The 14286-nt window shown below is 38.5% G+C and overlaps 1 protein-coding gene across 1 annotated transcript in view; it reads left to right on the top strand.

Moving 5' to 3' along the window:
- Positions 1 to 2851: 2851 nt before the first annotated feature.
- Positions 2852 to 14286, top strand: part of agbl4 (AGBL carboxypeptidase 4) — a 257535-nt gene continuing 246100 nt past the window's right edge. Inside the window, exons 1-2 of the mRNA XM_020638952.3 lie at positions 2852 to 2977; positions 4131 to 4253. Coding sequence (XP_020494608.1) covers positions 2932 to 2977; positions 4131 to 4253 — 169 coding nt within the window. The 5' untranslated portion in view covers positions 2852 to 2931. The remainder of the gene's footprint in view (positions 2978 to 4130; positions 4254 to 14286) is intronic.

Genomic DNA, 14286 nt, shown 5'->3' with positions numbered 1-14286 from the left:
CACTGGACCATCTGTTTAGGTGGATGCTGTCCAGGGTAGCAGATAGGGAGGGAGAGAGGGACAGAGGAAGTGACAGAAATAGAGAGAAAAGAGGGTGACAATTAATGGAGGAGAGAAGGGGTAACAAGAAGAGGAAGTGTCAGCTAACTGTTAGTTTGAACGGATGTTTCTGGAAAAGAGGAAGCTAAAAAATATGCAGAGAGACTCACACATAACAAGGATGTAGCCTAAAATATTGTTTACATGTTTTGAATTATCACGTTTTCTCTTTTTTTTTTTTTCAACCATCAGTAGCAGGATATGTGAGAGTAACATCAATGGCATCACTGTTTTTACAGCACTGTGTAGTGCTGTGTTGGCTTCAGTTCCGTTTTTTCTCTCTCAGAAAAAGGGCTGCTAGCCACATCCCTGTTCTGTAAAGCCTGCACTCTCTGGGGATGGCTGGTCCAGCAGAGCCCTGAGGGGGAGCTGTCAGTTGAATCATCCAGAGTGAGGGCTGATTCCTCAGTCAGCTGCCTCTCAAGCCTTCCTGACCGGGCCCCACTCCCATGAGCCCCCCCCCCCCCCCCCCCGATTGCTGTCACCATAGTGATTCTCTGTGTACTGCTGGCTGGTCCCCGCATCTCCACCCGACATACACTATATCTCACAGCCACCGGTCATCAACTCGCTGCTACTTGTGTTTTGATTTTTGCATGACTCTTCATTGATGATGGATTTTATACGTGTGAGTCCCCTGCTGAACAGGGTAAAAAGGGTTTCCCTGTACTTGCTGAAATAAAAATACAAAAATAGAATTACTCTCTTGGAACACACACACATCCATACTGTACGCGCTTCTCCCTTCAGGCTTTAAACAACAACAAGATATGTGTCTTTTCTTTTCAGTTATGACACTGAGCTATGAACACTGACTTTTTCATCATTTTACAGTAAAAAATTAAAATTAAAAAAAGCATCTTTCTGAGAGGCTTAAAAAAATACCTCAGCAGGTTCGAAGCTACTATTTCCCCAAGGGGGTTTCTGATTTGTTCTTCATGAGATTGTAATGGTGTGGCATGTCCTCCTATCAATAGCCACACATGCTTAAAATAGCTCCCATGTCTTACTGATTCAGTAAATTCTGTACTAATCCCTGACAGGTATGTCTACATGTGAAGCACATTCATATGTGCAGAAATCATTAGAGGTCAAACATGTTATGATAAGCATGTAAAGCATGCACTCTCCTGAGAGACAATTAAAAATTTGAGACACCACGATATGGACTATACCTTTCTTTTAAGTTCTTCTGTTTTTCCGGTGATAGATGTGTTCATTAAATCATCGCTGCACTTTGCAGACATCATGGCAGGAAACACACTGCGAGCTTGCAGTGATGCTAGAGCAGAAAGAAGAAAAGGTTTTTTTTTCAAAAGGTGTTGCTATTTTTCTCCGTCTTCAGGCGTGTTTTAAAGGAAGACACTGTAAAATATGAAGTTTAAAAGAAGAGTAGTAGTAAAAGACAGACTTCAAACGTAGCATTTTAACATCATTGGAAACCTTTAGCTAATGAGCTATTAAGTTGAGTCTTAATTTTTCCATCACATTTTTTCATAAGGTTGACCATGTACATATATAGAACTTTATAATAAGTAGATGTCAATACATGTATAGGAAAAAGTTCTCTTAATTTTAGTCTTTACTCAACTTCACATATTTTGCATGTCAAGACCCAAAAATTATATGAAGTTTTTGGCCAAAAGATCAGGTTACAAACAGTATCTCTAGGTCCAGCATCTTATGGTAAACTCAAAGAATACTATGCAGTCTCACCTTTGGTAAGAACTGAGAAACAAGGGAAACGTAGCAAATCTAATTATTATCATTATTCCCGTGGTCAATAGTTCAATATCAATCTGCCCCTTGAAAATCAACGATTGTCCCACAATAGAGCGCTTTAATTCGCATAGTGTTAAAGGAATAACATAGCATGGAAGACAGGACAGCTATTCAATTTTCAATTTTAACAAAATATACACAGTCGCTCTGTATTCTCTTCCTGTCATCTGAAAAATAATCAGTCCGACCTATCTACTCAGTGGCCTGTTGATGCTTGCCATCAAATACAGATCACACACTGAGAGAAAAATCATTGCCCTCTCCCTGGTCTTATTCATTTGTTCCTGTTACACACGGCTTATAACCTGAAAATTTGCAGCCGCCCGTATGCCTCTTGCTCCCCGAGTTGTGCCGCTGCTCATTTGATGTACTTAATCAGGTGGAGCCTTTGTAATGGGAAAGGAATAGGGCCAGGCTTGATTGGCCTTGATGACATCGAGCTCCAATTGTCTAGAAAACCTCCCGCTTTAATCAATCTACAGGATCATTCTGAATCCTTTGCTTCTGCCTGCAATGATTGGCTCTATTCTCTGATAACGCCATTAAAATGCAGGTATAGCTGCAATAAAACTGAGGCGTGCACAATAAACTGTGCATACAACAGGTGTAATTTCTAGTGAAGTGTTGCTTGCAGAACGCAAATGCTGAACGTATACATTGTTGAATAATGACATAGTAAGGGTTTTCTCTATAGAAGTAGGCTGTAGTGTCTGATTTTTTTTTTTTCCTGTGGAAATTTGGTTTTGCTGAAAAGTTTAAGACTAGGCCTACGCATAACAGTCTAGAAATGGCTGTAATTGACATGTTTTCCCTATATTGTCTATTCTATTAAATGATTGGTGCACTAACATCTACGTGTATAAAAAACGAATATTAGATCAATACCAGCTGTTTTTTTACTGACAAAATAACAACTAAACTTATTTACCTCTCTTTTTACCCAAGTCTTGTTTGAAGCAGTGTGCGCTGATGGAGAAGACACCGCCTCTCCCTCTTCCTCCTGCTCCGTTGCCGGGGCAACACACACAGAGCGTCGGCCGCTCTGACAGAATGGAGAGGAAGATGGAGGAAAACACCATAAGAGACAACGAGACTGGTGTGTAATTATGAACCGTACCTGGTTTCTTTTTCCATTGCTAATCACGCGACTGCTGCTAATGAGGCCCAGTTGTTTGACAAAAACTGGCTGCGTGTTCTGGAATCGCTGCGTGTCTTTATTTTGGCGCTAACATGCAGTATGCTAACACTGTAGCTAGCAGGTATGCTACAAGATGTAAACAACAGTAGTGTCACCTGCCTGTCATCTAGCTAGCTTTGTAGCTGCAGATGTTGGCAAAGGATATAATAAACGACACGCAGGCAACTTACCTCACTGAAAGCCTTTAGATAATTTATGGCATGTTATTGTAGACACCTTTGCCGAATTATTAGTGCAGGTGCATTGGCTCTGAGCGTCTGCTAATGTAAATGGTGTAACAGGGAAAAGTCAAAAGTATCTTATTTCGTGAACTGCGGTTTGGCTTATTAGCAGTTATTTTCAGGTGTTTTCTTGAGATGTGCTCCCCTGTCAGACGATATTTCCTGTTGCGGTGTCCTTCCAGGTCAGAGTTAGGGTAGCGTTGGGGGTTGAGCAAAATACGTTGACCTCATATTAAACCTCATGTTAATATTTACAGTCTATGTTTTAAAGATGTTCAGACGGGGAAACCGACGGAGATAAAACACCTGCACTTGAAGTAGGCTATCACTTGCTTAAACGTAGTCTTTCCCCATCGGAAATTGAATCCAAAAGTAAATAAAAATCTAAAATCTTGACCTTTCGAAATGGTAAGGACGGTTTATCTTGTATTTACCTATCTGATTATCTGTATATCTGAATTTGTGTTAATCCAATTTGCGTTTCAAATTAGAAATATAAAGATATTTAACCTATTTATTTTCTATTTCTCCTTTTTCACAGCAGCTTTTTAGTTTAAAATTCACCATTCGAAAACTGCAACGTTAAAGCAGTGAATCATACATCAAACATGTAACTTTGTTCTTTTGTCCCCCTCCCCATGACCCCCCCACTACTTTAGATTTAATAATGACCTCCAGTCCTGCATGGCAGCATATATCTTAACTTTATGGTCAATAATCCAGGGCTCTGCATTCTGTTAGAGAGTTATATATATATTATTAGGAAATGATCTTGTACTATTCTTTTACATAACACCTTCTTACTTACTCTTCTTACCTATCCTCTTCAGGCAGTGAAACCGGAGGCGAGGATGCCTTAGTGGGGAATGTGAACAAACTGATGGTGGGCCCACCAGGATACTCTGGAGCTCCGCGAAAAGGACATCTGGTATTTGATGCTTGCTTTGAGAGTGGTGAGTAGTAAACATGTAAAGTGACACAGTAGAAAAGTAGGATAATTACAATAAATATTGTTCTTTATTGTTCTTTTCATTTTAGTAACTGTTTGTGGTGGCTTCAAATAATATCAAGCTCTAGTGCCAGATTTGTATTTTTAATAGAGATCATACAAAACAGGTAACAATTCTACATACAGTACACATCAAAACACCTTCTTGCAGCGGTGACATGTATCTAATGCAGATGCTGTTGTTCAGAATATGAATGGACATCGGCACAAATGAATGTTAAAAGTTGTACAGCTTAATCTGAGAGAGCCTGAATCTTCTCCCAGAGGGTAAAAGTTGAAACTCAGAGTGAAGAATACGGGTTGGATCAGACACTATTTTCTGTGCCTGTCTAACAACAGACTGCTCATTGAGCGATCAATGTTTTTTTTACACCCATGATTTTCATATAGCAGTCTACACAAGACGGGTGATCTGTGATTTTCACAAACAAGCATCATCAGGTTTAGTGACTTGTGCTGGCAGCATTCTCTCTTTCTCTCACTCTCTCTCTCTCTCTCACTGCCTCTGATGGCGTTGAAGGCACAAAGGCTGTGTGGAACCCACCTGTTGGTAGTCTGTTTTTTTTTTTTTTTAACATTTTAGGATATATATTGATCCCCTGTCATTGTTTCCGGTTTGCAGTGACAGCGCTAGGTTTGCATGTTTTGCGTCATTTGACGGGAGGGGCTAAGTAGAATGATAAGAGGTAGCAGAGGAAGAGGGAAACGTAGAATAATTTTTAATCGATGTTACCACTTGATTTTTTTATTTTTTTTTAATTCAGGTTCCTCTATGTTTTGTATGTCATATAACCAAAACTGCACTCAGAATTTAAAATCAGGCCCATTCCATCAGCAGATACAGAAACTGTCACAAATTCATTCATTTCAGATAAACTGGATTATTTAATGCCATGTTATCCATTCTAAAGTTTAAACCACACATCTGGCTTGAAAATAATTGTCTTTACAGGAAAATCAAATAAATTTGACTGCTGAACACAGATTCTAGCCTTGCAGAACATTGCATTGGCTGTCTGTTCAAACTAGAACGGACATCTAGGTGTTTTTTTTTTTGTGGAATTTCACTTCTTAAAATGGATTAGCACCACTTTTTTATTTTACTTTGAAATGCAAATATTTCAGTCCACTGTGAAGAGAGCATCACCTCAATACAGTCACTGAGCACAGCTTTAGATATTGTGCTATTCTCTCAAAACTTTGATTAAATTATAATTCATCTGTGCTGGACACACACACACTTGAACCCCTCGATTAGTCATTATAAATTGCCTTGCTGTTGTTTTGATTGAACGTAAAAAAACCTTACACTAAGTTTATTCTCCTGCCCAAATCCAGTATTTTTAAGCAGAGAGTGAGCTAGTACACAATGATTCAGACCGATGTGTCATGGTTAAAAAAATACAATCAAGAAGACGGAAAATATTCTGTCAAAACGACCCCTGTGGTCATATAACATACGTTTTTTACATATAAAGTAAATGTACACGGTAGGGGTAAATTAATGCATGTATGGTATGTACAAACATGATACTTATTTCTTCATCTAGAATACTCATCTGGAATCTTTACATTTGGCAGTATCTTACTCTATTTCATATTTCATTTCTGCACTGACTTTACTATATTTTAACATTCTATTCAGCCAGAAGTGCTTCTTGTCCTTCTTATCTTGTCTTTTTTTAAGCTAAGCATATAGTTTGACGTATTTCATATACTCTTGCATCATGTATTAAGCACATTTGTTTTCCTTTTTTTCTGACAGCTATGTTGCACAAAAATGAAAATAAAGTACTGTCTCTACAATGACAAGGCCATTTGGTTAGGCCAGCACACTCAAGCACACAAGTAACAAAGTAAATCAGGTAATCAGTGTCAGCAGGAACTGAATCTCTGTGAGGAGAGATTCAGTTCTGATAGCACCCACATTTCAACAAAGACTACCTTTATTTTTGCAGAAAGAATAAACTTTAACATCACAATTTTTACTTTCTGATGTTCCTCCTTGGAGTCACCGTAAATGCTGTTCTCCACAGTTAAATTTTGTTTTATGTTTTCTCTGATACTGCCAGATAATGACATGGCAATACGTTTCTTCTTCATAAAGTTGTCAAATGTTCTGAGCCTACAATTGAAAAGAGAAACAACAATCTTGAATGGGCTTTTAAATGGGTTCATGATTAAGTAGGAAACATAATCAATAGTTCTGTAAACTGGGGCCAAGACGCGCATGAAGGTTAGTGCATATAAAGTAATCTGCATAAAGATCTAAACGTGTTATATAAAGAGGTTTGTGCTGGATCAGTGTGGTGATTGGCCTTTTTATAAACTTGCCTTTTTTCCCAGATGACATGACCAGAGGAGCTCAGGCATTGATTAATTGGTGCAGAGCTCCCACACTGAGATCAGCTAACATACCAGTGTCTCTGACTCCGGAAGTATCTCCTGAATGATTTATGGAATTGATATTAATCTCTTTCCAGTAAATGCATTACTAAAGTTAGAATGGGGGATGAATTGATGTTAGGCCCCTAATTTCAAATGAATCCCCTGCTGCTGTTTCATTTAAGCATCGCTGATTTTCCCGCCTTATACTTAACAATGAAACTTTATATTACTTTTGAATGGCTCTTACAGCACTCCCTCTCTCTCTCCTCTCTCTCTCTCTACAGTATAAACATGAATATACTGTATATACTACTGTTAATGATAGAACATTAGTCTTTTATAGCCATTTTCTGAGTACTCAAAGACGCTTAACAAAGAATAACAAAACAAAACAGTGAAAACAATACAAAAAATTAATTGTCTAAGAGAAGGAGGTACAGAGTTGAGAGTGAGGGGGAGTCTCTGTTGGTTTTTGGGAGTGAGTTCCAGAGGAGCGGCAATGGACAAAGCCCTGTCCCCCAGGACCAATGGTTAGTCCTGCTGGGGGAGACAGGAGGTTTTTGTCAGCAGACCGGAGAGTGTGGGTGGGAGTGTGCCAGGGGAGGAGCTCAGACAGGTAGGGGGGAGCCAGGTTATGGAGGGCTTTATAGGTGATGATGAGGAGTTTGAAGTGAATACGGGGATGGGGAGCCAGTGGAGGTTATGAAGAACCAGGGTGATGTGGTCACGGGTGTGGGAGTATGTCAAAAGACTAGCAGCAGAATTCTGGAAATATTGTAGTTTCTTGAGTGTTTTGGACGATGAACCGTAGATGAGACTGTTGCAGTAGTCTATGAAGGTTGAATCTTGCTAGCAAAACGCTACCTTTCTGGTTCAAAGCTGAGCCAATCTAATTTGTAGGTGTCCTGGTTCAGACTGCTAGAGAGAGAGCACACAGCAGAAGAAGAAGAATGAAAAAGGTATTGGGGGTACCAATTCAATTTGTTTGGGGTGTGGCCAATGCAGACTCCCGCCCCCTCTGGCTCTATAGATGCATAAATCACTTTTGCTCCATGTATCTCAGTAAATGTGGAGCAAAAGTGATTTGTGAACCTGTAGAGGCAGGGGTGGGGCGAACCAGCATTTGAGACTCGTAGCAGCAGATTGTAGTTATTGACTTGTGTTTGTGTTAGAAAAATGTATTTGTGAGAAAGTATTCTACAGGTGTGTGAATGTGTTTTGTACCATATTCAATGCTAACTGTACCAAAAATATGAGCGTATGAGTTTCCTAATTTGTGATTCGTGAAATAGGGTTTGTGCATCTGCAATGATGAACTTGAGAAGCTGTCACTGTTGTGTTGTGTTTGTGAGAGAGGCAAAAAACTTTCTTCTCCTAAAGCATTTTTCTCTGACTTCGAATTTACTGATACACATGTGACTATTTTCTAGAAGTACGAATTCCAGTGTCACTGGTGCTTCAAAATTGCCTTCATAGTAGTCTGGTCTGGAAGTGATGAATGCATGGGTTGTGGTCTCAGCAGCTGAAAAGGAGAGGGATGGATGAAGGAGGGCAATGTTTCTCAGATGGAAAAAAGCTGTTTTGGTGATGTCTTTGACATGTTGGTTTATTAAGAGGGTTTACGGACGTGGGGGGAAGGGAGCAGGGTGGAGCCATCGATGGAGCTATATATACATATATAAACCTTTGATATCTTTCTTTTGATTGCTAACTGGTTCATTTAAGTTAATTCCCACACTTTTCAGGTCGCTGGTAAGGAGTTTGTAGTTTTCTGTCAGTTGTGGCAAAGTTTGCTGCAGGAATTATGCTTACTATACTTCAAGATGAAGCCTTGGCTATCCGTTAGCTGCTCCTCAGATTAATGATGTCAATGTGGTTGGGTCTATGAGGCTAGCTAGCATAAGGCTGAGGAAGGATAGAGGATCAAGGGAAATTCATTGCGAATCCTCGGTTTTCCTCATATCGTGCTAGCCTAATCACTCTTTATAGTGTAATCCTTGAGCAGGTAATTTTTATAGCTACTGTGAGGAGTTTTTGCTGGTTATAAAACAGACCAAAATTTAAAATTGAAGTATTCATTCTAAATATGACTGACAGTACAAAGGCAAAGAACAAAATCACTTTGGATGATTGATCATTTCTACGTAGTTATCGTTAATCCTTGGCTGCGTACCGCTGAGTGGCTGTCAGACATGGTCATTTTACAGGAACATGCAGGAACACCAACGATGAACAGGGAGTGACATGTTTGACTGTTCAAAGGAGGCAGAGTGAGATTTTTCATCAGAAAAACTGCTGATGTTTGTAAAAAACAAGATTAGCAGAGCGATAAGACATACCACTTTGTCTACAGGGAGTACCAAAGTCAACAGAAAAGTAAAAGTACCTAACAGTAGTTTTAAAGTAATAATAGCATTTAAATCTTTGTGTAAATATAGTATTGGATAAGTTCAATTTGCCAGTATTTTAAAAGCTGGAATTTTCAGTTCCAGCCCCTACTTTCTTTATTTGTGTTTTACTATTTTGTGAAAAAAAAAAAAAACATTATATGAGATCCATTACATTTTACTTTTGAAATACTAGTATCCCTTGATTTGAGTTTTTCTGGTTTAATGCATTATAATTTTATTTTTATTTTTATGAAGACTTCCTTTGTTGTTACAGCACTACAGTAGATCGTATCAGTTCCTAAAATTTGCAAGACAGTCAAGGGAAGGGATTAAAGTTGAGTGATGTATGCTGTGATAGAGTAAATAAAAAACATGTGATTTCCTGATTCATCTTACCAGTAAATGTGGACATATTGTTTATACAGCAGATTTTGTTTCCATATCCACAACTGATAAGACAGTTTGCTTTGCTAACATATCAGTTCGGCTTATAAGATGAGCTGCTGTTTCTCTTACCTTCAGTCTGGTATCTGCGATGCCAATGACAGGAGGGAAATTGGGGACTCGTGTGTCTCTCTGGCCACATGGATTTCATGTTGTACAGGATCATATATAATTCTCAAAGCTGTTGAAATGGTTTTTCATGACAGCCTATGTCCATTCTACTTCTATTAAACCAGAATGAATTGTTGAAATGTGGTATTTCAAGCAGACCATTACATTTACATGTATGTATACCTATATGTCATTGAGATTTTTTACCCCTATACTATCTACAACCCATGTACATTTAATATAAAGCAAATATTTTATTTTTTGGTGTTAGTATAGCACTGACTTAAATCGTAATGGTTTATCAAAGTTGACACTGGTTAAGCTGTTTGCCAAATGTATAAAACCTTATTTACATTTAGATGAGGCTTAATTCACCTTGTTGTCAGCCCAATGCTGATCAAGTCAGTGATGGTCTACAGATTTACATACAGTAGATATCACAGCCAACAGGTCGTCTGACTCTGAGGAAACATGCCCTGTAGAGTTTGATACAGTAATATGAACATTGTGAATGTTTTCTTGAGCTGTGCAAACCTGACTGACTGCTTAGTTGAAAGAGAAATATGCACAACTTCATTAAACCCTGTTTGCAACATTTCTTTTTAGTCGTTGAGATGATCTTTGTATGCTTCTTTGGACAATGACATGTTATGGCAGCGAATAGACAATTTTGTCAATCTGTAAACATTAAGTCATGGCATATTGTGGAGTATTGTGTCAAGAGGCAGAGATTCATGAACATGATAAGAGAAGTCTAATTGTTTTTAGAATGAAATCCAAATGACATTCTTATCTTGTCTTGTCACATTTTTTTCGCCACACACTCCAACTGTTGACATTTTCAGCTAAGTCCCAAATTCTTTTGTGAGTGCCTCCTCACAATGTCGCTGACTAAAGTACCATCTGTCTCTACAAAGGATGACACTGACTGTGCGGGTGGGCATATTGTTTTACTGCACCTTTGGACTGTGCACCAGATGTAATTAAGCACTCATTGATTAGTCAGACTGCTGTCTGCTGACAATGACTTGCATTGTCAAAGAAATTCCCCAGGGGTGACAAGTGTTTAATGGGGTCCATTGATAAGCACAACTCATAGACTCATCTGGCTTTACAATCAATTGACTTGATACAATCCAATATATGTGGCAGACTGGAGGGCAGATATGCACACATTGTTTTTTTCCCCTGTCAGGTAGGGCACAAGTATAATCAAGGCCTTCTGAGACATAGTATGGAATCTCTGCAAACCTGAATTAGATCTTAAATAATTAAAATCATCTTGAAAAAACTCTGATGGTACAGCAGTAAATCTGGATAAAAACTATTGAAAATTACACATCTTATGAATGAAGTTGGCCTTTGAGCAAGTGGCATATTTGCCTTGCAAAAAAATACATTTTCTATCATCTAAATAAAAAACTCCCAAAAGATAGTGAGAGAGGTTAATTGATGAAAAATAATACTTTCCCTCTTCAATGATGATGATGGTTTCATTGTTTTGTCCTTTTGACTTTTCCCCTTTCATTTTCCTTCCTTCTAAAACTGAATAGTGTATTTAATCTGTTTGGCCTTATCTTTAATTGCCATGCTGCAGTTGCGCAGTCCCTCTAACGAATGCCTGATATGAATCAGAGTTAAAGCAACATTTTCAGAGTAAAAAACAGAGATAGAGACAGAGAGCAAGCAAGTGATAGTGGGAAGAGAAAAAGAGACACGGAAGTATAGAAAAGAAAATAATGATATGAAGACTTAGGGTTGGGGGGGACTTTTGAGCTGGTGAGGGGAGAATGCAGTCAAGCTTGTCAGAAGATATTTATATACTCCAGAGTGCCCCATGAATCAGGATAGTTGAGTTTCCATTGATTAAAGAAGAGGGAAACGTTTTTACAATCAAGCCTGATGCTCAGAATGAGTGGCTTGGAGAACCCTGAGCTTACTGCAGCAAACAGCTCTCTGTCTCGCCTTCCTCTCCAATGACACAAACCAGAGTGGAAGCTCAAGGATGGGAATACAGATATTCTTTCATGACATCTTCTCTCTAAGTCAACATGAAGTTAATCTAGAAATTTGATTAATGTCACCCCACATAAAGATGTGAGTCAGAAATGTCCAGTCATGTGGCCTTTTAGAGTTTAATAATATTTTTTGTATAGCTTCCAAACCTTAGATCTCTGTAACTCTTATGGGCTTCTAAAAGAACATCCTTTAGTCTGAGTGGGAGGGAGCACTCCTGACATCTGATGTATTGAGAGGCACTCCCAGTCTCTCTGTCTCTCTTACATGTCCTTGGCAGCGGAGAAGCTTCACTGCTCAAATCACTAAATGGCCTCTCCAGTTTCCCTTTTAGCAGTTTTCTCTCCTCTCTCTTTCTTTTAAGTCAGGAGTGGAGTATGGAGATAAATTTGAGTTGTCTGGGGACTGTTGGCAAGACCATTTCTTTTGATTTATACTATTTATTGACCATTTCTATCCATAAGAGATTATTCTTTATTATTATTGTGCATTTTTATTATCCTCATGTCCTATCTTTTACTTCCTTCAGGGAAATTTGGCCAGCTTTATCTCCCTTTTTGTGTCCCATCATGCCTTGTGAGTGGGAATGTGTTATATTTGTGTGATCTATGAGGGAGTGTGTACAATAGAGGACATACTGAGCGCAAAACTAAACATGCAGTGTCTTTAAAAAAACATGCATGTTTGTATTGATTAAAATGCATATAATGACTACTTGCATATGAAAGAGTTGCTCATATACCGTAGTTTCACTCAAAATTGCCTGGATCATGCATCTTACAGTTATTCGTTGTGAATATTCATGTTCTCATTTATTTTTCTGATCAATACAAATTCCAGTACAGAATAGAAATCTTTGAAGTTATTGAGTCTCCTTCCGTTATCACTGTAATGAAAAACATCAATATTATAAGTGGAGAAACATTGATTGCTGACTTGTACTAACATTAGACTCTATTCTAGTACCACACTGTTGTTGTTTATTATTGACACACAAATTGTGTTTTTTTTCCCCCGGTTTATTTGATTTGTGATTGTGCATCTTTGTATCTCAACATCATTGTAAATGAGGGAAACCTTAATGATTTCCAAGGCTTAAATAAAGGTTGATAAGTAATGATGATGATGATGATGATGATGATGATGATGATGATGATGATGATGGTGAATTCAAACTGATATGTTTTTTTCCTATACTAGTAGTTCTGCTAATGAAGTTCAAAGTTAATAGTGAACAAATGAGCACTAAAAGAAGGTCAGTATTGCACTCACCATACTGTAAGTTAGACATGAAAACAGCCCCTAATGTGCTTATCGGTTGTACTCTCTCTGTCTGCTACACATTTAAAAACGACTCATTCCTTGCAACATTTAATTAGTTGAAAAAGTTTCGAACCGGAGTGGTTAAACCATCAGTTTTTGTAGGTTTAACTGGCTGACATCAATTCAGGGTCGGCTGTAGCTCAGTCTGTAGAGACTCGCCCGTTCATTTGCCAAAGGGGACCAAAAATATGGAAGTTGTTCTGGTTCCTGGAGAGGTGCCAGGGCACTTCCCAACACTTCCTTCATCAGCGTGTAGCAGCCCCACTCTGACATCTCTCCATCAATGCATAATTTTGATTCTTGAGGGGCTTCTTTAAATCTTTGTTCAGGTTAATATACGTATGGGAGGCAGGGGGGACAGCAGTTGTAATTTAGATGTAACAAATGTTTCATGTCGTGCATGTCTTTATAAACTGCTACTGGATGCTTTGAATTTCCTTCAGGATCAATAACGTATCTATCTACTCTTATCTATCTGTCAGCAGGTCCAGTTTGTGCATATGTGTATTTTTTGGCCTATGTGTGTGAGAAGCATGTCTCAATAAAAGAGTGTAAACCAGAATTTCCCTCAGGCATTAATCAAGTATGTAAAAAAAGGTTGTCAGTCTATATGATGCTAGCTGTAATTAAAAACAAAGCTAACAACTGTTTGTTTCTATCATGTGGCTTTAATGTTACAGTGTTTTTTCCATATGAGGCGAGAAGTGATATCAGATGGCTGGCTTGCATGAAATGCGAAACAAATGGGAATAGAGCGTTAATCCTGTGACATTCGGGCCTGTTGCATATGCTAACGTCTAATCACTGAGTGAACACATTGGCTCGGTAGCACTGGTCAGAGATGCCTCCTCAACCAGAAAATAGTACTATCAACCTCAATGTTTTGTAAGTTAATTGTTGATGGCTCTGATATGAGCTACACATGGGAGAGCCAGTCTGCACCTCATCTTCTCAAAATGTCACCAAATGCTAGCAGCAGCAGCAGCAGGATGTTTTGGAAAGTTAGAGTAATGAAAGCATTTGATTATCAACTATACACAGAGTGTGGCTGTGAGATTTGGAAAGGTTGAGTGGAGGATTATTCAGATACTGGATGTTTTAAGAAATAGCTTATTGTAACAAACATTGGCATTTATTATATCATATATTGGAGAATGATGTGTGACATAAGCAGATTTAACTTTGTTTTTAATATTCAGCTTTAGGCTATTTTGTGTTCTAAATGTACTTTGGAAACATCAGTGTTCATTGGCTCAGGGCCTGCCTCCAGCACTGTGATATAAGTGTGTTGTAAGTGAAAATTAC

Source organism: Labrus bergylta, chromosome 6 (genome assembly GCF_963930695.1).
Source record: "Labrus bergylta chromosome 6, fLabBer1.1, whole genome shotgun sequence".
NCBI classification, from domain to species: domain Eukaryota; kingdom Metazoa; phylum Chordata; class Actinopteri; order Labriformes; family Labridae; genus Labrus; species Labrus bergylta.
The sequence above is the reverse complement of the archived record's forward strand: the minus strand, read 5'-3'. Positions and strand labels throughout refer to the sequence as shown.